This window comes from Blennius ocellaris (assembly GCF_963422515.1).
Source record: "Blennius ocellaris genome assembly, chromosome: 1".
In the NCBI taxonomy this organism is placed as follows: domain Eukaryota; kingdom Metazoa; phylum Chordata; class Actinopteri; order Blenniiformes; family Blenniidae; genus Blennius; species Blennius ocellaris.
In genome coordinates, this window is record NC_137650.1 from 26267918 (window position 1) to 26293853 (window position 25936).

A 25936-nucleotide genomic window follows, 5' to 3' on the forward strand; every position below is an offset into this window, starting at 1 on the left:
GCTGTGATTAATGTATTAATAATCTCAAAGTTCTTAACAGAGAAATAAAGCTTTGAGTTTCTGGATAATGGAGGAGTTTGAATCATCTCAGACTTCTAAATAATGGAAATATAGTATAAATGATCTAATACCAGTTTGCTCTTGCAGCATGTATGCTTTGGTTTCCTCAGAAACTACTCTTGGTTATATTTGACTGTAGCACAGTCAGTTTACCTTTAGACTGACTTTCAAGGTACATTTCTCAAACAAAGCAAATGACATTTACTCTTTCGAAACCTGTCTTCTGAACAAATACACAGCAATCTCTTTGAGGAGAATAAAGTTGTTTGTCATTAAAGCTTTGTATCTCATTTCAAAAGGTAGCAGTAGCCAAAATTATTATTCAACTGCAGTGATGTAATTTATACATTTTGTTTGAGAAATCACACCAGATTGAACTCTCTTATGCAAGCCGACATTGATTGGAAAGTCAATAAATGCACACAGGCGTACACTCTCTACAATCTACGAGAAAAACATCATATTCAAATTTATTTTTCCAGATGAAATAATCAAAACATTGACACAAAGCTGCAGAAACATTTTGTTTTAAATGCGAGAATTGACACGAGCAACGACCAACACTGAGTGGATCAGGATAAAGCTGTGGAAGATATGAACATGTTCCAACAGTCACGTTCAGGCCTCTTCAAGCTCCACCAGCACACCGTCACAGTCTTTAGGATGAAGAAACATGACCGGTTTCCCATGAGCACCTATTCTGGGTTCCGCTGATAGAGTCCTGATGTTCTTGGCTTTCAGGTCAGAAATCGCAGAGGTTATGTCGTCCACCTGCAACCCAGAGAAAAACCTGGTCAATTATTCACCCGAGTACAGTCAGTGAGTTAGTTGCGCAATCTGGACTGTATAGAAACGTTGCCGTGTTGGCAGATTGCATCCAATGCACTTGACTGGTTCTCGTACAGTGTGACTACATTACAGCGTATTCTGGAGCAGCCCTCTGCCCAGCAGCAAACCATGTTAAGGTTAAGTTCAAAGTAGTTTCAGCAAAGTTGGAATAATGTTAAGATTAACCGTTTCAGTCTCAGGGAAATTAAGACACGAGGTCCGCTGTCAGAAAATAAATGACTGACATCCTCACATGCACTCAGGAATATCGTAGGTCCAATGACATCCAAGTGTAGAATCTATCTAAAAATGATCATGTACCATTACATGGATTTGTAACACATTAGTATTCCTGTGGACAACAAAGTGAAACTGTTTTAAACAACAACTGCACGGTGTCTTGCATAAAACTTCTGCCTCGTCAAACAAATGTGGTCACATGAGCCATGCACGTAACCACCCACGCACACACATGTGAACAAAGTTCCAAAATTTGGAGTTGAAGACATCTAGTTGACTGACAAAGGCAATGATGCATATGTTGTGCAATGTGGCTTTACCTTTAGTCAAATTCCATATTTATGAAAGGACCCAAAACTTCCAAAAACATAATATCAACTCAAAGAAATGTCATGATATGTTAATTTTATTTTAGAAGTAACCTTATTGTCATATATGCAAATTGGCTCTTTATTTGCTTGATACATATAAATATAGAACATTAGGAAGGTCCCAACGTCTTTATACTACCTCACTTAGACGGATCCGTCCAATCGGGAAAGCATCCACGCAGCACACATTTTAATAATGTAGAAAAAGCACAGGCACAAACTGGATGATCTAAAAACTAGTAAACACTCATAAAGGTGTCACTCATCAGAGCCGTCTCACCTCAATGCAGATGTGGTGCATCCCTCCAGACTTGTTCTTCTGTAAGAAGCCGGCTATGGGGCTCTTCTCCCCCAGAGGATGGAGCAGCTCCAGCTTAGTGTTTCCCAGCTCTACAAACACTGTGTAGACACCATGTTCAGGCAGGGGCACCTTGTCGCTCACCGTGGCCCCCAGTACATCTCGGTACAGAGCTGTAGCCTTCTCTATATCAGGAACAGCAATGGCAATATGGTTGAGCCTCCCCAGTTTCCACACAGACCCGGGAACACCCTGATGAAGCGCTGCAGTCGTTGAATGTGCCCTCACAAGTGAGACGCGAGAGCATCTGGAAAGGCCGGCTAAAAGATAAACAAATCAAAATACAGATGAGCTGAAAGTGCACTGCTAAAGTGTATCAGTAACAACAAATACAACTATTAAAAACAACTCAGTGTTCGAACATTATCTGCTCTGGCTCCCTCTCACACAATGAAAGCACTGACTCTATTCGTATAAAATAATTGGTCCCCAATGGCTTATACTTAGTATCTACTCTTTCCCTGATGACTGAGAACAGACGAGAGTCACACGCTGGTGCAGTGGTCATGCTCTGGTATCACAGCGAGAAGGTCTGGGTTCAAATACCGACTGGGCCATTCTGTGTGGAGAGTTGCATGTCCCCCCCACATGTGCATGAGTTTCCTCCCACAGTCCAAAAGCATACATGCAAGCTTAATCGTTGACCCTGAATTGCTCCTTTGTGTGAATAAGTGTGTGTTGTCGTCTGTCTCTGTGTGATTGTCCTGTGATGGACTGATGTCCAGGGGGTATCCTGCCTGAGCCCAGTGAGCTGGGATGGGATGCACTGTACCATCTTCTGGAACAAACTGGTATTACATATGACCAGTGCAATTTCGTGTGGTAAAACACGCATGTACACTGACAACTGACACTTTAATTTGACATTTTGTTGTTTTTTTCCCCCCACAAAATCTAAAAGGTTTAACATGTCATATCTGCCTGCATCACTCTGTTAAACCATTTGATAAATACAAACATTATAAACACAAAAGACACGACTTTGGGAAGTTGTGTAGTCTCTACTAGTCCTTAAATAAAAAGGTCTGTTGATCTGAACCTTGTTTTGTTGAGTTGCATTTAACCGGCGACACATATAAGAAAGATTGTATCTCTGATCAAATGCAACATTGGTAAGTCCTGCTCATTGGTTTGTTTACCCGTTCAACACATATTTATATTAGGTAATTGAAAATGCTAAAAGAAGGAGATTTGCATCACTGTTCTAAACTAAGTTTGACAAGTCACAACACAGACGTGATGTAACATAACATTTCTCTTCGCATTGTGTTCTCCGGCGCTGCACAAGGTAAATGCAGGTAAATCCAAGGATTTTATAAACATATTCATGACAGAAAATATAAAGTGTTAAAGAGATTATTTTGTAGTTAAACAACGATCGACACAAACTAACCTGCAACCTTCAGCAGTACGGACGCCATGTTCGTATGTCGGAACCAAACTGCTGCTGTGACGACTTTCCAGAGGAGCCTGTTTATGTGCGACACACGGGGCACGCATGTGAGGGAGAAGCCAACATGGCCAGCGAAGAACTAAGGAGTGTGCTTGAGGACTGTGTCAAGAAAATACATACCAACACAGCACAGCCGGATAGCTTTCTGAGGCGAGTATTTGTTGTTTTTCCTTTTGTGTTGAAAAACTTTGAAGTTGTTGCAAGTTTCTTGAGAGGAGATCCGGCGAGCTAATGGAGCTAAAGCTAACACTATCAGCATATAGTCCCCACTTGCATTGTCAGATATTATTTATATAGACGGTTATTGGAGATATTTATCGTTAACTGAGTTTGGGTTGCCTCACAACTTTACCTCCAATTAATCGCGTTCTTTTAGAAGCATGCAACCAAAGTAATCCATGAATAAATTAAAACTTCCACCCAACATGTATTTTATGTTCACCACATGATTTCATATGACTGCATTGAATTCTCAATAGGACAAGGGTATGTTGGTAAAGATGATTGGATGGACATGCAGGTGTTAAGAAGAAACAAACAAAATTAGAATAATGCACAGGTCGGAGGCCTGATCAGCCAGGTGACATCACAGAGGTCTTCTCAAACTGTCTTAACAGTAAGTGTTGCAAGAGTATGGTGCAAAATGAGCACAGAGAAGCATAATGGCATGTTAGAATATCAAAACAAGAAACTAAACACCCACAAAATACTAATTTAAAAGTCCTAAAGGAAGTCAATTTATTGACCATTTCCTTCCTGCAAATCAAAGTTGAGATATGATTTATAAAGAAGGGTCAAATAAGTCACAGAATATGAAATTACTATAAAAAAAACTGGAAATGAACTGAGACAAATGAGGAACACAAACAAACATGCTCTGAAAGCCAAATCCAAATCATACATCCTGATCACACGCATCAAACACCCAGAATTACCATCCAAAAAGAACATTGGTATGATTCTGATGGGAAGCCATTGAAAAAAAATTACATTGCATGCATCATCATGCTTCCATTCAATTGCTATAAAAGTTCATTGTATTTATGAACTAAAGCCTCGACTAACTTTCAAGCCAGTATTGTGAAAATAATCTCCACTTTAAACTACACTGCACCCATTCAACCTTTGTTGAATAGATTAACTTGTGCCTTTGAATAACAAATCTAAAAATGTCTTTTTGATACTACATAAGATATCATTGTATTTTTCATTACTACAGCCTTCAGGATGAAGTGGCAGCAGATTTCACGTCGCTCACCAAGACCCTGTATGACCTCCACAAAGCTCAGGAGCCCTCGCATTATAAAGGCAGCCCACTGGCTCAGCTGGTTGTGGAGAGCTTCGATGAAGAGCAGATCTGGCAGGAGTTGGAGCTGCAGAACAACGCTGTGCTCAAACACTTTAAAGATGCCATCGATGAGGCCCAGTCAGACGAGACGTTAACGGTTCTTGAAGAAGAGGAGGAGGAGGAGATGGAAGAGGAGGAGGAAGGTCACGATGAGGAAGAAGCAACAGACGACGATGACGTTGATGAAGAAGAGGAATCACCCAGACAGTCGAAGAAGGCGACTCCAGAACCAGAGGATTACTCAGAAGATGACTCTGATATAGATTTTGACGTTAATGCTCTCGAGAAACGGAAGGAGGTGGAAAGAAAAGGCTCCCGAACAAAAGTGGTTCCTTCTGAGGTCGATGACAAGTTTTTCAAACTCTCTGAGATGGAAACGTTTCTTGATGACATGGACAAGCAAGAGGGAAAGGAGGATGATGATCAAGATCGTATTGACTATTTTCAAGATCTGCCCTCTGATGAGGATGAAGATCTTGATCTAGAACAGATAATGTCTTCTAAAAAGCAAAAGAAAACTGCAGTATGTAATTTTCTACATATTCTGCCTCTTTTATTGGGCCGGGCAGGGACGGAGAAATGAGAAGTATGTTGACTGTTGTTTATTTTAACAGGCCAGGAGCTCCAGGAATCTCAAGTACAAGGACTTCTTTGATGCTGTGGACGGCGAAACAGCAAAAAGAGACGAAGAGTCAGATGGAGATGATGACAGCGTGGATGGAGGCCAGGATGACGGTGAAGAAGAAATGGATGATGAAGAAGAGGATTATGATGGTGAAGAGGAGGGTGATGATGAGTAAGTGTGAATCAGAATGAAGAAATGTATCACTTTGTGTGGGAAGGACACGTTTGCTTAATTCCAACATGTTTGTGCCTTTTTGTTTTGGTCTTTTTCAGCCATGAAGCTGCAAGTCGGTCGAAAACATCTGATAAAAAGGTGACCTTCAATCTGTCTGAGGATGAAGACAGTGAGGGGGAGGACTTGGAGGACATCTTTGGAGGAAAAAGTTCGAGTGCTGCAAAGTCTGAAGTGAAGTCATCGTTCGAGAAACGGCAAGAGAAGGTGAATAGGTTCCCTATTCGCTATTTCTTTTAGTTTGTTGGGGCAGACATTTCTAATGTGAACTCATGTCATAAAATGAGGCTTGTCTGTTTGATTAAGCCTCATTTATCACATATTCCCTGCAAGATTCCTTGTTTTGAATGAAATTGAGAGAAACCCAACAGTTCCTACGTGAGAAGCAGTGGGGGAAAAAATAATTTATTTGAACTTGACTCTGAGGAGGATGCCTACGAGGAAAGTGAAGCAGGAAACGAATGGTGTAGAGAAACGACATCAGCGAAAAATGGCCAACAGGGTCAGTTGATGATTAACTGCAGATCAGTTCTCAAAACTCTGAAGTCACTACTACTTCAGTGCACCCACAGGAGGGCGCAGAGAGACCATATATTGAAACTGCCTAATCTAAACTAAACTTTTTTTAATTCTAATCTCTACTGTCCACTCTTGTACAAAAACAAATGATTCAAGAAATTTGGTGCTTTCAAAAAAGAAACTTGTATTTGCTACTGACTGTTAATAGTAACTGCTTTGTCTGCTGCTCCAGTCTGGGGTTATAGTGTGTCGGTCAGAAAGAAAAACCGACGTTTTGTTTGCTGCATTAAAGAGATTCACTGGTGTGACACTCAAACTGAACTTGCATGTGTTAATTTCCATTAATAGTTTACTATATCGTTCTAACCTGCAGATGTCCGAGAAGATCCAGGAGCTGGAGGCAGCCGCTCTGGGAGAGAAGCCCTGGCAGCTGTCTGGAGAGGTGACGGCACAGACTCGTCCAGAGAACAGCATGCTGGAGGTGGATGTGGACTTTGATCAGACCTCCAGGTTTGGTGAGTGGCTCCTCCGAGGTTGTGCTCCGCATCCATGTGTGGGCATATTCACATTTTTCAGTACTTTTGCAGTCTCGAAGCATTTACACTTTTGATCACGCACTCGCTCGTACACCAATAGTGACAACTGCCATGCAAGGGAGCCCAATGTCTTGCTCAAGGGCGCTTTGACATGTTGATTGAACGACCAGCTTTGATTTTAGAAGAAGCCCCGATTTAACAAACGAGCATAGTTGTTGATGTGTGGTGTTTGTAAAGGTACTTTTAATCAGACCAACTAATTCGTGTTTGTTTCATCAGCTCCGGCTGTCACAGAGGAAACCACACTACAGCTTGAAGACATCATCAAACAGAGAATTAAAGACCAGGTTTGTCCCCCAAAACCTTCCGTTTCATATTGATTAAAGAAATACGAAGTTCCGTTGAATCTACTATTTTTCACTTGTTTCTTGAAGGCATTCGATGACGTGGTCCGTAAGGAGAAACCTAAAGAAGAAGTGTTTGAGTACAAGAAGAGATTAACTTTGGACCATGAGAAGAGCAAGCAGAGTCTCGCAGAAATCTACGAGCAAGAATTCATCAAACAGTCTCAGGTTTGACTTTTATTCAGTTTTTAATCACTGCTATGATAAAAGTGTGTACCTTTCACTGCGTCCATGTTTTCTATCTGCTTGTCTTTCTCATTTCAGGAGAAGGTTGAAGAAAAGGAAAATCCTGCCCATGTTGAAATACAAAAGCTCATGGACACACTCTTCCTCAAGTTGGATGCTCTTTCCAACTTCCACTTCACACCCAAACCAGTGAGTTTAGTCTTTGGGTGGCTGAATGATGTCATTCACTCTTAACAAAGAGTGAAAGCCTCTGATTAGATAGTTTTCTCCAAGTTCAGACAAAAGTCAGTGACATCTTATAGGTTGCAGTCTGGGATTGTTGATGTATATGTGTAAGGGAAGACTTTAACATAAAGCATGCTGTGTGTGTGTGTGGGGGGGGGGGGGGTCCTCATGGAATGATGACACTGTGATCAATGGTAGTTTAATATGAAAGGTCATTGGAATAACTGAACACTGCTTTGATGCTGCTCTCGCTCTGCAGCCGGTTCCTGAGGTCAAAGTGGTGTCGAACTTGCCCACCATCACAATGGAGGAGGTGGCTCCAGTCAGTACTAGTGACGCGACACTGCTGGCACCAGAGGAAATCAAGGTTTGCAAGTCGTATACAAATATCAATTTAATGTCGATGTCAATAGAGACGGTGTGTCTCATGGTGCCATCCTCTGTCTCAAGGAGAAGAACAAAGCCGGAGAGATAGTGGGCGATACTGAGAAGACGGCGACGGACAGAAAGCGCGAGAGACGCAACAAGAAGAAGACGAAGCATCTGAAGATCAAGGAGAAGGAAAAGAGGCAGAAACTGAAAGAGGCCACTGCGACTGGCGACAACAAAAAACCATCAAAGGCCGAAATCACAGAAAACCTGAAGAAACTCACAAAAGGAGGCAAAGCCACCATACTCAAGGCGAGTGTCTTTTTTTTTTTTTTACTTTTATTGTGCTCACACCTTTGTGCTTTCAGCACTTGCACTTGTCAGGACAGTATGAGGGAACTGGTCTCACCCTGCTCTCTGTTCTCAAGTGAACATTTAAAGTGGACAGTATGGAAATGAGAGAAAGAAACTGGGCACTTACACTGAATGTAATATAATATATACAAAGAGGTATACAAAATAAATACGAAATCCCGCTACTTTCTTCTTCTCCACTACTTCAGAAGCCACATACAGTCCAGTTTCAGCTTGAGTGGGCTGTACTGGTGACATAATGCGACCTTTGAATTTATACTTGAAAGTATTTCTTTGTTGTGGCCACAGTGTATGGGACGAATTTTGTTAGATCACAAAATTAGTACAAAAAATGACAACAGTCTCAACATACCGTAGTCAATTTTAATGAAACATTCTGCTGCAAAATACAGTGAAATGTTAAAAAAAAATCTCACTGTCTCTCAGTTAAAATCTCACACAACTATTTATCCACTCGTACTGGGTCCCTAGTAAGAGGTTCTACTGTACACAGAAGTTAGATAGCTTTCAGCAAGGTGTGCGCTATTTTTTCGGCCGTCTTTTTCGAAGATTCCAAATGATGTCTGGATGCCCACTGCCTTAAACTTTACAGTGAAATGAAGTTTCTGTTACCTAAACATGGCTTTAGCAGAAGACATACTGCCTGTATTCAGTCTGTTCCACCTGTTTTCTATCGCTGGGAGTCTCGAGGGTTTCTCCTGTCTCAGCCTCCACTATGCAGCCCTGCCACACCTTTCACTGCCAGGACAAACAATACATCACTACGTTTCTGTGGTGACTCGGCTAACACAGTGTTTTGGTTTCAGGACGAGGGAAAAGACAAGGCTCTGCGGTCCTCTCAAGCCTTCTTCTCACAGCTCCAGGACCAGGTCAAAAGTCAGATCAAAAGTGCAAAGGCTCAGCCGTCAAAGAAGAAGAAAAGCAAAGAGGTTTCAGGCAGCAAGCTCAAGTTGTAACTGTGACGCTGCACCGAGGACAGTCAACTTTCTTTGTACATATTTTTTACGAGAAATATATTAAATCCGAAATTCCTTGTGAAGCGTTTCCATTGTCATTAAACATACTGTGTGAATTTCCACTCGATGGGAAATGTTTCTGGGGATTCACAGGGTGCTGACCTTTGTAGAAGGATGTTTCTGGACACATTTTATCCAGGTAAGACTTCAGGTGACTATTAACAGGAATGATAGCCACTCTCTACCATCCTGTATCGTTAAAAGGATTAGTGGAATGCACAAATCGGTAAAAGGTATACATTGTAGTGCATAGGTAGTCAACATTCCACCTGGTAATGTGAGATTTAACAACTTACTTTTGTTGGGAGGGACAAATCTTTCATATGCTGACGAGATCCATTTCAGAATCAAAGGAAAGCTGCGCCGTTGAAACAACATAGTCTCACTGTAAATAGTACATTTTGGTGGAATTGTGGATTTCTTGTAGTTTCAGAGCCAAACCTCATCAAGGGCAGTTCCTTATCCAAAAATGACATTTGATGTCTAGTAAGGAAACTATTGGTCTCTCTTTGTTGGATTTGGTGTCCATTGTCATGGTGATGATTTGTAGTTGTATATGCCTTTAAGATAAAATCAGTTCCATGTTGGGGATGTTGAGATTCTACTGCAATGTCCTCTTTATCAGGTTTGTCAATGCTTTTTCTCACCTAAATATCATTTGGGATTGGCTCCAGCTTCCTGCAACCCTGTTCAGTGAATAGGTAAGTAGTAAAGAAGATCAATGGATGGATGGACTGACAACCTGTCCAGGGTGCAAGCTATATTTACTAATTCTCAACTTAGATTGGCTCCACCAGCACACCTGCTACCATGAGTTGACTAAAAGGTGCTTAATGAATCAATGATTATATAGTTTATTTTCTTATGAGTAGTTATAACTGTAATAATTGTCATATAACAGGTACTTTAATTCTAGAATTCAATCTTATGTTGAAGATATAGGTAATAAATATGAAAGCATTTTAAAAACCTTTATATAAAAACCTGTACTATTTCTTCCAGTCTGCATGTTTGCAGGAAGTTTGTGTCGTGTTATGTAACAGGAAAAACTAAATTACAAACAGCATGACGCAGAAGTGGCGGTTACGATTTTTGAATGTCTAAATTCACAGTAGCTTCCACTAAGTTAGTATTGCTCAGATGTCCTTAAAGAAGATACAATAGTTTTAAAATTAGTTTATGTGCGCTCCTGTGTGCTGTGGGCGCACCTGTCTGGCCACACCCCCTTCGGGGTAAAATTCCCATGACGTCACTGACGCTCATTGCGGAAGTAAACCAGGCGACGGAACAACAGACAGAAACCCAAATAAGTTGAAGTGTACCGCCGTCTCACGTCTTATCGGTAAGTCTCGGTGACCCTTTCCTATGTCGATGCGTTTAAAATGATTGCGGTTATGACGACCATTTCTATTTGATCACTTGTTTTGAATAAGTTTTTTTTTTTTTGTCGCGCTAACGCCACTAGCTCAGGCGCGTGCTAACAAAGCGAATGTTAGCGAACACTTCTGTTGATTTACACACATCTTTTGGTTTTGTAGTCGTGTAGAACGATAAAGTCACCGTGAAATAACTATAGATAATCTGGACATTTGAATATCGGGACGGCTTTGTCCAAAGTATCACGGCCGGCCCTTCTCAGCTGTCCATGGCTAAAGAAGCTAACTGTTTTCGTCATCTGATTCTACGACAGATTCCTTAACTGGTTGATTTAGTGTTTACTGTTTGTTTTGTTTATGTTGTGTTTCTGTGAAGTAAATCTGTTGAGTCACTGAGTCCTTCCTGTGGGCTGGTCTTGCTCACATGACGATGTGACTCAGAGGTGGGGGTGAGGGTAGATGGCCTCTGTAGCTTTGCTGTGGCTGTAGGTGTCCTGCCCCTCAACTCTCATGCTCTCCTCTTTACAGAAGGTCTGTTATCATGATGGGATTCAAACCAGAGAGGCTGAGAGTCAACCTACGGTTGGTCATCAACCGGCTCAAACTTCTGGAGAAAAAGAAAAGTAAGTCCTGGAGCTGAATACAGAGTGCCTGTTTGTGAATTGTTTCCATTCGTCCCACTAATTACAGTCCTCTTTTGACCTGCCCCCATTAACTAATTTAAAATGTAGCTGAACTTGCTCAGAAGGCAAGGAAGGAGATTGCCGATTACTTGTCATCGGGGAAAGATGAGCGTGCACGCATCCGTGTGGAGCACATCATCAGAGAGGACTATCTGGTGGAGGCCATGGAGATCCTGGAACTTTACTGTGATCTGCTGCTGGCTCGCTTTGGCCTCATTCAATCTATGAAGTGAGTACTGTTAACATAGGTTTTAGGACTTTTGGTATTCTATAATAATCATATGACTGTTATTTATGCCTTAACTTCATCTCATGTATACAGCGCCTCCTTGGCATTCGGTACATTTAACAATTGATTTAAGGGTCCCACATTATCCAGTTTTTCAACAATTTCACATAAGTGTCAGACGTCCAACAATATGGTATTCAAGTGCATTTCCCTAAATCCACCCTTTGTCGTGAATTTCAGCCCTGTCTAAAAGTCCTTCCAGTGAGCTCTACTGAGAACACGCTGTTTCTGTGTCTGTAACTTTAAATGCCAATAAGCCGTGTCTGTTTACCAGTAGCATTTGTGAGGTAAAAAAAAAAACAACAAAAATACCTGGCACCTGTGATAATTTTAGAGGGCAGATCTTATCTCGGTATTCGTCGGTATTTCCCCAGTTGACGTCATGAAGGGAACATCTTTGAATTGCCTGTATGAGCACAACTTTACTGAAAGGTGGAGCAAGTGAGGGAGATGACAGATATTCTTCATCTCTGGGACCTCATATACAGACTGTGGGGACACATATTACCTTTAGAAAACCATCAACTTGTCTTTTGTGGAATGAAAGCCCCATGATGTTACTTTTACTGGCCTTATGTTTGGAACTTTAGCACGATATATGTGTCTGAATATTTGGGCTGTTTGAAAAAACATAGTTTCTGTTACACTAACTAGGGAACTAGATCCAGGCCTACAAGAGGCTGTGTCCACGCTCATTTGGGCAACGCCTCGTCTCCAGTCGGAGGTGAACGAACTCAAAATTGTAAGTCATTTTCTTGATTGAACACCAGTGTGGAATTATTTCTATGCAGTTGTTCTGTTAAGTCTATTCTTGATAGGTTTGTGTTCAAATGTTTTTTTTCAGGTGTGTGATCAGCTCTGTGCAAAATACAGCAAGGAGTACGGCAAGCTGTGTCGGACAAACCAGATCGGCACCGTCAATGACAGGGTGGGAACTTTTCTCTAAATCGTTCCAGTAACCCTCTTAATGAATTTAGTGATCCATTATTGCATATCCTTGTTTATAGCTGATGCACAAACTGAGTGTGGAGGCTCCTCCTAAGATTCTGGTGGAGCGCTACCTGATCGAGATCGCCAAGAACTATAATGTCCCATATGAACCTGACGCCATGGTGCGGGTAAGCATTCAAGAATCCGCCAGCAGGAAGGATCAATTCATGGACTCCAGTGTATTTTATTACTCACTATCCCACCACTGGTTTTTCACAGCCTGAGGTGTGTGTCGGAGAAGAGGCAGACCTGATCGACGTGAACAACGACAGGAAGAATGGAGGAGGAGGAGGAGGTGGTGGAGGAGGTGGAGGAGGTTTCACTGCTCCTGCTGCCGGCATGCCTATGCCCATGCCCATGCCTATGCCTATGCCCATGCATATGCCAACACCCTTCAACTACCCACCTCCTAAAGGAGCTGTAAGAGATTTGTTTTTAAAAAACCTTTTATGATGTCTTAAAAAAATGTAAATAGCGCTTTAGAGATTTACCAGTCTTTACAGTAGCCATGGGACTTCTGTTGTACAATGTCCAGTCACAGATTACAAATCACTCCCTTAACATGCTCAGTCAAAATTCCAACAGTTTCAAAATATTGAAAGTTATTTTGTGGAAAAAGGGGCGAAAGCGCCTGCTCACTACAGTTTTGTGAAATCTATAGTCTACATGCATTCAGTTAAAGGGGTTTGTAGCGTTCTTAATAATTCTGTTATGAGGTTTGAATGTTCACAGTAAACATTGGGAAGTTGGATTAAAAAAATGTTCAGCCACACTATTTATTGTTCTGGATGTCTACGAAACATGTATCAAAGATTTTAAATCCAGTGACGTTTTATTACAAAACCATTTCAACACATTCTCCTCGGTAGCTTTTTGATTATTCATCAAGGAGTTTTATTAATCCAAATGAAAAACATTAGCATTTTTTCAACTTCAATCTTGTCTTGGGATGCAGATGTATGATGCGTGTAACTCATTCTATTTATTTATTATTAATTTGATGATGTGACGGTATCACAGAGAAACAATCCAAAAAATTCCACTTGAAGTTTGGATTGAAATTGTCTTTGTCATTCCTACTTGGTTTGAAGCGAATGATGTCTCGAAGGAAGTCTATAATCGTTGACTGTCTCCGTTTTCCTCCAGGAACCCTTCAGTGCTCCCATTGGAACCTACGACAACTTCCAGCCCCCCATGGGAGGAGGGCAGCCCCCTCAGCTGCCTACTTCTCCCCCCACATACGAGTCTGTAAGTGACTGACCCCCCTCCCATCATGCCCCCTTCCTGTTCCCAAAGATGGACAGACGGACAGGGCAGGGCACCACTCAGGGAAGAGATGTTTATTCGACATATGCAGTGTTGTCCGTCCTCTTGACACTTTGATAGAATGTTTCAGCGTAAGCTCAGATTCTGCTTCACTCGCATGGGTACAGGTAGCATGAGGTGGTGCAGCTTTGACATACTAACCATTAGTAGTAGTTTCTTAGTCGCTCGGCACAGGACAGAACGCAGGAAATAACCGTGCTCGTATGGCAGAAACAGCTCGGACCAGTTAGTTCCTAACACACGGTGATGGTTTCTCTTAAGAGTCACTGAGGATTTCCACTTTCTTTGCTATTTGCTTCTTTATTGTTAAAACATACTAACACACACATCATGTCCTATCAAATCATAATAACATTTCTGAGACATATTTTGTCTGTTTCAGATTGACGACCTTTCTGACAATACTGTTCCTTCCCAGGTTACAGGTGAGTTCTGCCAACAGTCACTGCCCATGAAACAGTATCATCAAGAAATCCTGGTGAAACACTGGATCTAACAATCTGTTGTTTGAATACGTTAGTGTATGAATGCCTTCATATTATATACCTTATTAAATAATAGATTGGTTACATGTGACCTTCCAGGTCATAATTAAGCTAAATAAGTTCAATGTTTTAAATTCTCATGAAAATATGCACTGTAAATTAAAACATTAAAATTAGGAAAGTCCATTAACAAAAAAAAAAATGATAACACCACTAAACCACCATGTGCTCATATTAAGAAAAGTTATATTTACCTATTGTTTTATGACAAAGTTACATTTAACAGGATTTATAATATAATTAATAATAGATATGTCCTTGAAAAGCTATAGCAGTCATTCATCTGCTCTTCCATATAAAGGCACCGTTGTTATTTTTAGCAGCATATAAACCAAAATCAGCATAAATTATGCACGTCTATAACTCCACAGGTCCAGGCCCTTCGTCTCGCATGTTTGACACCAACGCTCTCCCAGAACTCCCTTCCGTTCCTGACACACTCCCCACCTCCTCCTTTGGCGGAAACACCACCACTTCGGATGACATCGACTTTGATGATTTGACGCGGCGGTTTGAGGAGCTGAAGAAGAAGAGTTAATCGAGACGCCCCCGGTCCAAACCCCTCTCTCTCCTCCCCCCTTTTGCAGTGACGCAACTTTACATAGAAAATATGCGAACATGTATCTTACCTCATTTATAGAAACACGTCCTACTTCCTGAGGGTGTGGACGCTCATTAACCGATCTAAGAAATATCCTTTCTTTCTGCGATTCCAGAGATTGTCGCATGTTTTAATTTCTTTCTCTCTGACACATATACATTTCTACATACAACCACAGTGTTGCGCCTTGTTCACTCCTTATCGTTTGAGGACACACTGACTTTTACACACACCCCCCATTTGTCTGTGTGATTGAACCATGTCACCATGTAGATTTTTGTCGTTATGTCTCCTGGGGTTGTGGATCTGACTAATATTTACTGGACCTGCCTTGATTTTTCTTTGCACACGCTGTGATCTCTGCCACTGTGTCGCCCAGTCCCACGTCAGACTCGTCAAACAAGCCCGACAGGCCGTTCCACATCAGTGGGGGAAGCGGGAAACGGGCATTCACACACAATGAAGTCACCAAAACTGTTTCGGAGGCGAGGCTCCAACACGCAGCACTAATTTTCATAAAGATAATGGAGACAGCCAGAAGCCATATTTTCAGTGTGTTGGCAGGAATTTGTCACTGGAAAACAACACTTTCAAACTTAATTTTATTTACTGACTTTCTCAAACTTTCAGTTATAATCACATCAGATTAAGCGTGTATATTATAGCTTCATCTCACAGTGGTGATGGGACACAGATGAAAAGTGGCAAAGAAAATGTACGGATATGTGTAATATAATACATTTAGGATAATCTAGATAGTTATCTACAGGAATGATTTAAGTATACAGCGAAATAAAACTGGTAGCAGGAAGGTGTTCAGTATTTGACAAATCTGTTTTCAATACAGTTTCTCCGAGTAGTTTTTGTTCCACTCTTTTGAATGTTTTCCCAAGCATCTGCACTTTTGTAATTCTTAAGTACTTCATTTACAAGGAAAATCCTCTGCGACAAAAGACGTCACATGACAGCCTAATTTGATTTCATGTAAATTTTAACCCCGGAGCACGTATTTTTGTGTCTTTGATTCATGTGCATGGGACTTAAACTGTATGTGCACCACTGCGTTTGCCTTAGCCATCATCTCTCATCAGAGGCCTTCCCAGTCTGTACCAGGATTTAGTTTTTGTTGTCCATCAAGACTGGAAACATGTTAACATGTATGGAGTCTCAAATGATTGAATTACAGTTCGCACTAAATTGCTTTCATTGTTTCAGACTATCTTTTCGAATATTTCTTGTGTTTTGGATGAAATGAAGTCTGCACTGGCAGGTGAAAGGAATGTTTGCTGTGGTGGAAAAGGGAGTGAGAAAGTTTTTGTTTTCATGTGGACATGATGTGCGTAACCTGACCACACCCAGCTCTGCTCGAATAACAAACTGGCCCTGGAGGTGCATTGAGAAGTTTTCCACCTGGGTGACGCAGACATTAGTAAGTTTTCCATGTGTTGGACTGAGTGAGATAATTTAAACACTACACAAACTGTGATCTGCTCACTGTCTTCTCTGTCTGTGACTAGTTCATGTGAAATATTTGGACACAGAATGGTGTCTTCTTGCAAAGCTTTTCTTTTCTTCTGGTGTATACTAAAACAAAGAGTTTAATAAAGGACTATTTAAAAACTGAGATACTGTTAAATTGTTCGCAACAAAGTACTTTTCTATACTGTAATGTCATGTAGTGTCCAGTAGATGTCCCCAGTGTGCAGGGAAAGCAGCGATCTACAAGAGACTAACTTAAGTCATTTTATAAAATTATTGTCATGTTTTTGTGTTTTTCTGATCAGAGAAGAGAAACATTTTATATGATGGAGTGATTGCTGATAAATGTAAATTGGACAAATATGTAGGAACAAGCCAATAGAGAGATTTTTAAACTAATACAATTGTTTAAATCATTCCTGATGATGTCAGATAACCAATGAAAACACTAAAATCCTGTAATATGCTCTCTTTCTGGAGACTGGAAACTTTCTTTGTGGGGATTTATTTTGGATCAGTCATAATTTCTAATTTCTTTTCTTTAATGTTTAAAAAAAAACAACCTGTAATAATCCATCCTATATGTAAGAAAAACAAACTCTGAAGTAGTCTTGGCTGCAAACTTCCTCTTTAAAGGGTGCTATAGCCATTATTCAGCATCCAGTCTTTTTTCCTCCATCAAATCAGAGGTGTTCAAACTGCAAGCCAACTGCAGGAAATGTCTGATACGACAGCGTTAAACCTTTAAGACATTTTAAAACTGAAAAGTCAAACTTTAGAAGTAATGTAATTTTAAACAGTCTGCAGGAGTAGTTTTGTCTGCTGCTTGCTGAAAGACACATTTTCTAAGTGACTGAATTCTCAAAGCAAGGGGGGAGAGTAAAACTAGCCATTTATGCCAAAAGTGGTGTGCAGTAAGTGCATTCATTTTTGCACAAATAAAAGCTGAAAATCATCAGTATATTTAAGTTGATCTCATGTTCAATACACCATTGGAAGACCAGGAAGAAATAAGGTTTTTGTACCTGAAAGTGACTGACAATGAAAACCCACAGAGGCAGTCACGTGTTGTGGATCCATTATTGTAAAGTATTATTGACTTTAACATTGCAATTGAGTACATGATCAAACAGCTTTATTATAATTGTAGTTCATCAGCTTGTTGTGTTTTTGGCTGTTTACAACGAAGCTTAAAGGTAGTTTTGTGTCTCCTCTGACACTAGAGACTGTGTGGTCAGTACACGTGAGACGTCATCTTCTGTGCAGCTTCATTCAAGCTTGTCGCAAGGTGCTGGAGCCATTCCCTGCAGACAATGAGTGAGGACATTGTACATCCTGGAGATATCACTTGACCTTCTCAGAGCAAACAATCACATGTGGTTATACACCCGCGCTCCAATCCCTGTACTGGCTGCCTGTGTGTCAAAACCTTATTTGTGGTCTACAAGGCTTTAAATGTTCTCGGGCCTCAAAACATCTCAGATTTATTTGTAGATTATGAAACATCCAGACCTCCGAGGTCCTCAGGAGGAGGTTTAACCGGTGTTCCAAGAGTCAGACGCAAACAAGGTGAAGCAGCATTTAGTTTCTGCGCTCCTCACCTGTGCAACAAACTTTCTGAACATTTGCAATTTTGAACACCTCAAAGATATCCGTATGCGGTTAATAGTTTACTCTAAATGACAGCTATGACCCATGTGTGTGTGTCTGTCTGTGTTTGTCCTGTGATGGACTGGAGACTTCACCAGGGTTGCTGACCTTCCCTTTGGCCTCAGTGAGCTGGGATCTGTTCCAGTCGCCTTTGGACCTTGGCATGATAGAATGGTTTAGACTACTGATGGATGATATTTCCATTATAACATTTAAAACAAGTTAACTGATCAGTGGATTGAGAAAAAAATAACCACATTTAAATGTAGTAAAATACAATGTTTTATAAACCCACAGCATTATTACTCACCTCATTTGGCGTCCTGTACTTTAGTGAGCATTTTTAATATCAGTACTATCAGGAAGTCATGAAACTTCTGCAGGTTGTTAACAGCGATGGCTTTATTCAAACTCACAGATAGCATACATACAGCAAAAATACATAAAACCCGATATTAAATGAGCCATTGTGGATTAAATAAACTTACAGATGGCTGAACTCACAATATTAAAATATCTGCAAAGCTGTTTGTAGTTGCAAACCGCACACACCAAATTGAATGTACTTAGTTCGGTTTCATAAATCTTTCAGGGGGGGAGGGGGACAAATCTCATAGAAGCAGACATGAACGATAAAAAGACATGACATGCACTCTCAGCACATATTACAGTGATGGAAGTGCTCAATTAACCATTAGCTCCAGTATATGCAATTACATAAAGGCTTCTTCATTTTTCTCTACAAGGAAAAGTCTGTGTTCGGGTAATTAATGGCTGGCTGTGATGGATAGTTGTGCTGACAGCAACATGCTGTGGCTTTTAGGCGCTTTGGAATAATGGTCATATCAATATCTCTAAAGTATCTGACTGCAAATTATTGTCTGTTAACATAAATGCTTGGAGACCACTTTGTTTCGATGCTAAAATAAAGAACAAAGTAGAACTCAGGGTTTCTTGTTTGATGAGACGGAATAACATACATAAAGTAAAACTTAAACACAAAGTAAATTATTTAACAGGTTGAGTAAATATAAAAAAATAATTATTTGAATGTTCTACTTCCATTCACTTGAACTAAATCATTAAGTCTATTATAATCGTACACTTTAAAAGATGTAAACGCACCAATCCCTCTTAAATCTACACTTCTACATTGAATGAGTAATCTCTCTTTAACAGAAAGAAACGTCTTATATGTATATTTATGTAGTATAATTAGATTATTCTGGTAAAAAGTGTTAATAACATTGAGTTTACGCTGACTTAAAAATTTTTTTTAAAATCTTTAAAGCTCGTGATTTTCAGTGTGTGTGTGTGTGTGGGGGGGGATCTTTACTGGGAGCAGCAGGAAAAATCTAGTAGTCAGGGGATTGACATTCACAGCATGTTTTCTCTAAATCATTAGAACAAATAATGAGAAAGATGATGAGGAAGAAGGAAAACGCTCTTTGAGGGGGCTCCTCTTACATTTTAAAAACTACAGATGTATGGCAGTTTGTACTCATTCAAACTACCCAAGCTGTTAAAACTCGCATGGAGTTCAACCGAGTGTTTGAGGACTGAGGGTGTCGTGGGCTTCAGCTCTGTCCTTCAGAGAAAACCGCATGTGTTGGTGAACGCTGCGTCGTCACAGTTTCCTGCCAGCATACTGGATACACTTCTCCTGTTGCTCTGGCGAATGGAGAAAACATGTCAGCCGCACAATACTTCACTTCTTACCGGAGGAGGAGTGCATGACTCGACAAAGAAGAACTAAATAACTTTTTCATGAACTTGCTTTTATGTGAACCTCAATCTTCCATAAAATCAATTTTTTTCTTTTGCTTTAAAAGGAAATTTGAGTGTATCAGTGGACAACAGGCAATTCTTATCTCATATCTCATAATTAAGCATTTACATTTTTTTTTGTTTTGGTTGTGCAAAGTTTTCCATGGTAAATTTGCAAAACTTACATTAAATTTTTTCTTTTTTATGTCTTTGATTCAACAGAAACAAGTAGAATCATTTAGATGGATCCACATGTTACAGGACATCTATTTATCTGCAGACAGTCATTTCTAATAATTCAGAGTTGATTCCATCCAATTATTCCAAATTCCAAAGTATTATTGAATAGATAATAGTGCATATTAATATTTTCAGTGGATCCTTTAACAGTGCATTGCAAGGCAATGTCAAAAGTAGAAGTTGAAGCTCTTGTATTAGGGTCACTGAAGGGCTTTGTAATGTTTTCTTACTGCGAAGCACTTCTTCGGCTTCTTCAGTCTCCTCCACAGCAACTGGTTTCAGCAGCAGAGCAAAAAACACTGCAACACCAATCACCTGCGAGGCAAAACAAGTCACAGTAAATTACTGATAACTGAATATAGATAATTATTGAGAGATTTCTAAACAGAACATTAAATTTTTTTTTTTAACACAATTCAACATGTGTCTATTTGACTACTCCCTTATACAGGAGCAGATGTTTCCCATCACGGAGATCAAGACTTAATGTGATGCAGCACCAATCAAAGTATTAGTTCCACCTTGACCCACCTTAAGAGGCTGCAGTATAAAGATGCTCTCAAAGAGCGAGAGGCCCAGAGACATGACCCACTTGATGGATTTCTCTCTGCCATATTGAAACCCATACAGCAGAGTGAAGAAAGTCGACACTCCACTGATGGACAGCAGCAGGAACCAGCCCAGGAACACACACCACCAGGGCAGCCAGCCGCTCGCCGGCCTCTTCTTCCTCTTCACCGGAGGTGGGCTGAAGCAAGAGCAGCGAGACCACACAGTGTTTGAAAGGCAATTGTGTTCTGATCGGATATTTTGGGGGTTGTCGTGTGAGCTGGAGTGCTGACCAGGTGGTCAAGTGGCTGCTGAAGACCATCTCAGACTTGCGCACCAGCAGGTTGGCCAGGCTGAAGATCTTCTGATGCTCCTCTTCGCTTGCGAAGTGTTTGACGTCCAGTTTCTCCAAAGACATGAGGAGGTGGCAGAGTCCAGCCAGGAGAAACCTGGAGCTGTGCACCAGGTGGGGGTCGCTCTCAGTTTCTCCTGTAACGCCACAAGAGTTCAAACAAATTGTGTCTCTGTGCAGCACAAAGAAACTTATTTGTGCAGCTTGCAGTGTTGAGTCTTTTTTAGCTGACAGGAAAACCTTTATCGCCGCAACAACAAAACACATGGCTGCGTAGTGGTTAGCACTTTCATCCCACAGTAAGAATATCCCTGGTTTGAGATCGGGTTCTGTGTGGAGTTTGTAGGTTCTCCCTGTACATTTGCTTGTTCTCTCCACACTGACATGCTTATTGGATGCACTATTTTTGAATGTGTGTGGATGGTAATCTCGTTCCTAATGTTGGAGATGTTAGTGTGTAGATTTTGGTTATTCTATGTGATCACATGTGTATATTTTCTTCCCAATAATATTTCCATCATGATGTTCTCAGCACTCAAAATATTTGTTTTTCTTCAAAAGATTATGTGCACCACTTTGAATGATACAATACCTCACATCTGCATAAGCAAACTCTGATTTCGAAGTACAGGAATTAGTTGAGAAACAGTATTGTAGAAAAAGTAAACCTACCCTGCATAGCTTGAACATATATATTCACTTTGTCCAAGCAAGCGAGAAGGTCAGCGGTGGACTCCAGACTGTTCATCTCCAATGCCTTGTTCTTCGGACTTTTGCTCATCAAAGAAATAAACTCATCTGTGTCCTAGAAGCGAACAACCACAAGGCAGACGTGTCATTTTTGACAAGCTACAGAGCCAAAGAAAAGTTGATGTTATAAAAACATAAAATAGGGTCACAAGAAACTCAAACGGACTGAGTTATGATCTATATGGGAGATGCACTCCAAAGATGACTGGAGGAAAACGCTCCAAATAACACCCACAAAGGTTCTGAACAAACTCTTTCTCTCACAGAGATTTGATAGTGAAAACACACCCTCAGAACAGTCGGTACAGTAACTGCAGGTTGTCCTAAATCTGCCTCTTCGTTTTTAGGCTTTGAGATCATGCGTGGCCGGATGCTTCGGAAGATGGTGATGATGAGGATGTTGATAGGAAACATGAGCAGACCACTCTGCAGCCCCACCATGAACGCCTGCCATGTGAAAACCATTGAACCTGGACAGATTTAAGGGAAAAGAAGTTTAACTGTAGCGTCTGAAATACATCATCTGGTTGTTGAGGTCAGTTCTGCCTTTCGGACACCCCATGCAAAAGGTGTGATCGGTGTGTTTTCCACTTTTGTATTCTTAAAAACCTTTTGCAACCATGAAGAATTCAAAGGCCGGTTCCTTTTCAAAAGCAAAGTACAATTTATTGATATTTGTTGGAAATTATAATCATTGGGATGACCTTCTCATTAAACTGTCGACCTATGTTTCAAGAGAGCTTGTGTACTAGACATTATACGTATCAATACAAAGTTACCTGTGTCTTTCTCTCAATATTGATACGTTAATACCTATTAGAAAGATGTCAGTTAGTAAAAAGTATCAAACCAATTCTAATATTTGCTGTTGATTCAAGCTTCCCACGATTCTGTGTGTTGAAATGTCCTTGGAGAAGGCAGAGAATTTCAACGTGTGCATGAAAGCTGTAACAATTGGTGTGTGTGTGTTTGAATGTGTGAATGTGACAGAACACAGCTGAGTCTACTGAAGCAGTGAGAAATACACTATATGAATAAAGTCCAGAGCCGCACGTTGGTGTTGTGGTTTGCACTCAGGCCTCACTGGCCTTTCTGTAACCAATATATGTGAGTGTGTGAGCGTCAGTCTTCCTGTTTAGTCACCTATTGAGAAGATCACGACTGGGTTCTTGTCCACAGGATGGTTCCAGAAGGCGATGTTGATTGCCATGGTGCAAAGCAGCAAGCTCATGCAGCATGAAACCCTTTGGGCACGTGTGAATGGACTACGTGATGGCGGATCCACTATGGACACCCAGATGTGTTCATCCCTGAAGCCGGTTGATGTTCTGCTCTGGAAAATGTTTCTGACAGGGAGAGACAGAAATGCACAAGATTGCTAATCATTTGCCACAAATTCCCTCATGAGCTGAATGATTCATTTTGAAAGTGCAAAAGAGCTTGACTCTGACCTAAAGCTGGCGATCTCATTGCTCTTCGCTGCGTTGAAGGTTTTCTTGGTTATGCCATCTCCTCGGTCAGCGCTCAGCCAACATTCACAGAGGAAGTGCCATACGAATCGTGTTTGGAGGTCTTGGATGATCACCTTGTTGATATACCTTTAACAATTTATCAGTGAGACACATGAAAAATACATAAAATTGACTGATTTAACAGTTGATTCGATGAGGTGTACCTGCCCTCGCCTGTTGTCGGCTGGGATCGGCTCCAGCACCGTGGGATACAGTATCACATACCTGAAGCATTCTTTCTCACATGTGCCTGCACATGTTATGTGTCTATATGCACTCTGCAGATTCTGGTATAACATGGCAGGCTTTTAATTATTGTCAAGCTCCTACATAGTTATCCAACTGAGTCAGCCTATATTGCACTGAAATATATAAACAAAGATGGTCCATGACATTTAACAACATGATGTAATAAGGTTGTTTGAAGTGATAGGGCAAGCCTGAATTTAAGGGTCACTGTGCACAAGGAAACAAGTTACACTAGAGTCAAGTTAAATCAATCCATTCAGAAACACCTTTTGAACTATGTTAGAATAACTTGATGGTACCCTAAACTGGCAAGGCACCTTCTTCAAAAGGCTTACAATGTGCAGCTATCTAAAACCGTTGTTTGTGTTCATATGAGAGGTAAAAGTAGATTAATTGTAAGAGATTCTCAGCTTCTCGCACCATGATGGGTTTCCTCCAGAGTTGTCATGCTGCAGCCTGAGGCTTTGAATATCGCCCAGTGGGAAGGGTGAGGAAAGCACAAACATATCAACAGATCCTCTCTCGAACAAGGGTTTGTCGGGATCCGTGAGGTTGGATATGCGGCTCTCCCCCTCTGAGCCAATCAACATGACCGTGACCTGCAGGATGAAAAGAGCACATCCATAAATGCTGCATTTTCACACGAGGGATCCTGACAGAGCATAGAAGGTTTTCTCGTTTGTTACCGAATACATAATCTTGGTATCATTGTATACTACTTTTTCAAAGTAAACCATACTGGAAAGTTCACCAGTTCATCACAGGGACAACACAAAAACAGTGACACCTACAGGAAATTTGATTAAAAGGGCAATCTATTTATCACTGTCTCTCTCCTGTCATGGTTCATGTTTAGTTTCTTCTGTACTTTTTGTCCAGAGTTCTTTCTCCTGTGCCTGAGAGAGGGATCGTCCTCACCTGGTGGCTTTGGTATGTATTGGACTTTTCTTGTGTGTCTTGTTTGCCATTTCGTCTGTGTTTCTGTGTGTATTCTATTCCAGTGACTCAGTCTGTGTTTCTAGATTTGTGTCATCTTGTGTTTTTTGGTGTTTTTTTTGGATTAATTATTGGAATTAAATATGTGCTTCTCTTCCATCTACATCAGTGTCTGGCATATTGAGCTAAACCTAACATGCATTGCCATGACAACACTGCCTCATCTATTCCTTCTCTATTCATCTTTCTTTTGTCCTCCTTCAATCCTTATCTATTGAGATGAAACCCCCACGCAGAGTCACATGTTGGCAAGATGCCTCTCTGAAGGCCCTTCAGACTTTCAGAGAAGACTTACATTGGCAGAAGTCCCAGCATTCTTTCGATTGCCTGTTTGGGCACTGATCATATAGTTGTATTGAGCACCAGGATGACTGTCCTCCACGAGGGTCATCTTCCTCTGTCAGGACAACATAAACATCCTATTAATTGGGATTACAAAAGAAAACAGGCTCACTTGTGCTTTGTGGAAACCGGCCACTGACCTTAAAACGCGCCCTGCGGTCAGCATAGCAGGCCCATATCAGCGTGATCAGGTAGAGACCAAAGAAAGCACACAGCAGGGCCAGAACCACGTAGTTTTCATTCACCGTCGCAAACAGCTCGGCCGTGCGAGATATGTCAACTTCGTTTGGCATCACAAAGAAGGAGCTCCCGAAGAGAGTGAGGTGGTTACACAGACACTGTGTTAACTGTGGAGTGCTTTTCTCCCCCACCTAAGATCACAGGAGCACACGTATGACACTACAGCTGCAGGAAGATTAAATTGCATTGGAGTATATTCCTACCATGCATCCGTCAACACTCCACACCTTCCTCCCTGTGTTCCAGTACAGACACTTTGTCATGAAAGACATTGTCTTCAGAGTCAAACCCGGTTCCCATTGGGAACCGTTGAGTTTGGCATCGACGTGCCAGATCCCAGGAGTGTAACGTAACATCTCTGGAGTTATCATCCAGCGGTAGCCGTCTGAAGCAAGAATTCACATAATACATTAATTCACAATCAAAGAACAAGCTGATGAACTCTATTTGGTGTTACCAGTTATTCAAGGGATCAGTATTCTCTACTCATGTGGCTGATAGGTATCAAAGACACAATATGTAAAATGGAAAACAACCAATTTGGGTGTTGAGTCACTGTTGTGTGAAGTCTCCCCTCAGTGTTCCTCTCACAGGTTTGAGCATTTAATAACTTCCGAGAGCTGCAGCTATTGCTGTGTTTGTCATTTCATCAACCAACATCCTAAATTTTGTTGCTTTGGGATGGATTTTTGTGATTTTGTATCTGCCTGAATACACAATGATAATATAATACTAACAATGCTATGATATTGAATAATTCATTTGCTCTGGCTCGGACAGATTCAGAACAATGCATATTATAGGAGCAGGTCAGGAGTATGATTACATTTATCCTGATAACAGATGACTCTGTAACT

General features: G+C 40.9%; 3 protein-coding genes across 3 annotated transcripts; 2 read left to right on the forward strand and 1 right to left on the reverse strand.

The window, feature by feature from the left end:
- Positions 1 to 489: 489 nt before the first annotated feature.
- On the reverse strand, positions 490 to 3315 carry mcee (methylmalonyl CoA epimerase). The gene is made up of 3 exons (XM_080499764.1): positions 3251 to 3315; positions 1780 to 2117; positions 490 to 831 (listed from the first exon to the last, which is right to left on the reverse strand). Exons 1-3 carry the CDS (start codon positions 3276 to 3278, stop codon positions 679 to 681), a joined length of 519 nt encoding a protein of 172 aa, XP_080355890.1. The 5' UTR covers positions 3279 to 3315; the 3' UTR covers positions 490 to 678.
- A 19-nt stretch (positions 3316 to 3334) lies between these two features.
- mphosph10 (M-phase phosphoprotein 10 (U3 small nucleolar ribonucleoprotein)) lies at positions 3335 to 9149 on the forward strand. Its single transcript, XM_080499752.1, has 11 exons — positions 3335 to 3460; positions 4530 to 5181; positions 5273 to 5454; positions 5556 to 5721; positions 6407 to 6548; positions 6849 to 6916; positions 7004 to 7141; positions 7238 to 7348; positions 7644 to 7751; positions 7835 to 8065; positions 8935 to 9149. Exons 1-11 carry the CDS (start codon positions 3375 to 3377, stop codon positions 9082 to 9084), a joined length of 2034 nt encoding a protein of 677 aa, XP_080355878.1. The 5' UTR covers positions 3335 to 3374; the 3' UTR covers positions 9085 to 9149.
- Positions 9150 to 10391: 1242 nt separating this feature from the next.
- Positions 10392 to 16578, forward strand: ist1 (IST1 factor associated with ESCRT-III). Its single transcript, XM_080497323.1, has 10 exons — positions 10392 to 10486; positions 11049 to 11143; positions 11252 to 11432; positions 12147 to 12234; positions 12337 to 12420; positions 12500 to 12610; positions 12702 to 12902; positions 13629 to 13730; positions 14191 to 14233; positions 14725 to 16578. The coding sequence occupies exons 2-10, from the start codon at positions 11062 to 11064 to the stop codon at positions 14889 to 14891; spliced, it is 1059 nt and encodes a 352-aa protein (XP_080353449.1). The 5' UTR covers positions 10392 to 10486; positions 11049 to 11061; the 3' UTR covers positions 14892 to 16578.
- The last annotated feature ends 9358 nt before the right edge of the window (positions 16579 to 25936 follow it).

Bases quoted from the DNA above. Each gene is read 5' to 3' on its own strand.
- mcee (XM_080499764.1), bottom strand. From the start codon at position 3,278: ATGGCGTCCGTACTGCTGAAGGTTGCAG. The intron at 2,118-3,250 runs GTTAGTTTGTGT...TTTATCTTTTAG, and splicing joins CGTACTGCTGAAGGTTGCAG to CCGGCCTTTCCAGATGCTCT. The intron at 832-1,779 runs GTGAGACGGCTC...TCTGGGTTGCAG, and splicing joins TGCACCACATCTGCATTGAG to GTGGACGACATAACCTCTGC.
- mphosph10 (XM_080499752.1), top strand. From the start codon at position 3,375: ATGGCCAGCGAAGAACTAAGGAGTGTGCTTGAGGACTGTGTCAAGAAA. The intron at 3,461-4,529 runs GCGAGTATTTGT...TCATTACTACAG, and splicing joins CAGCCGGATAGCTTTCTGAG to CCTTCAGGATGAAGTGGCAG. The intron at 5,455-5,555 runs GTAAGTGTGAAT...GGTCTTTTTCAG, and splicing joins GAAGAGGAGGGTGATGATGA to CCATGAAGCTGCAAGTCGGT.
- ist1 (XM_080497323.1), top strand. From the start codon at position 11,062: ATGATGGGATTCAAACCAGAGAGGCTGAGAGTCAACCTACGGTTGGTC. The intron at 12,421-12,499 runs GTGGGAACTTTT...CCTTGTTTATAG, and splicing joins TCGGCACCGTCAATGACAGG to CTGATGCACAAACTGAGTGT. The intron at 12,611-12,701 runs GTAAGCATTCAA...GGTTTTTCACAG, and splicing joins AACCTGACGCCATGGTGCGG to CCTGAGGTGTGTGTCGGAGA.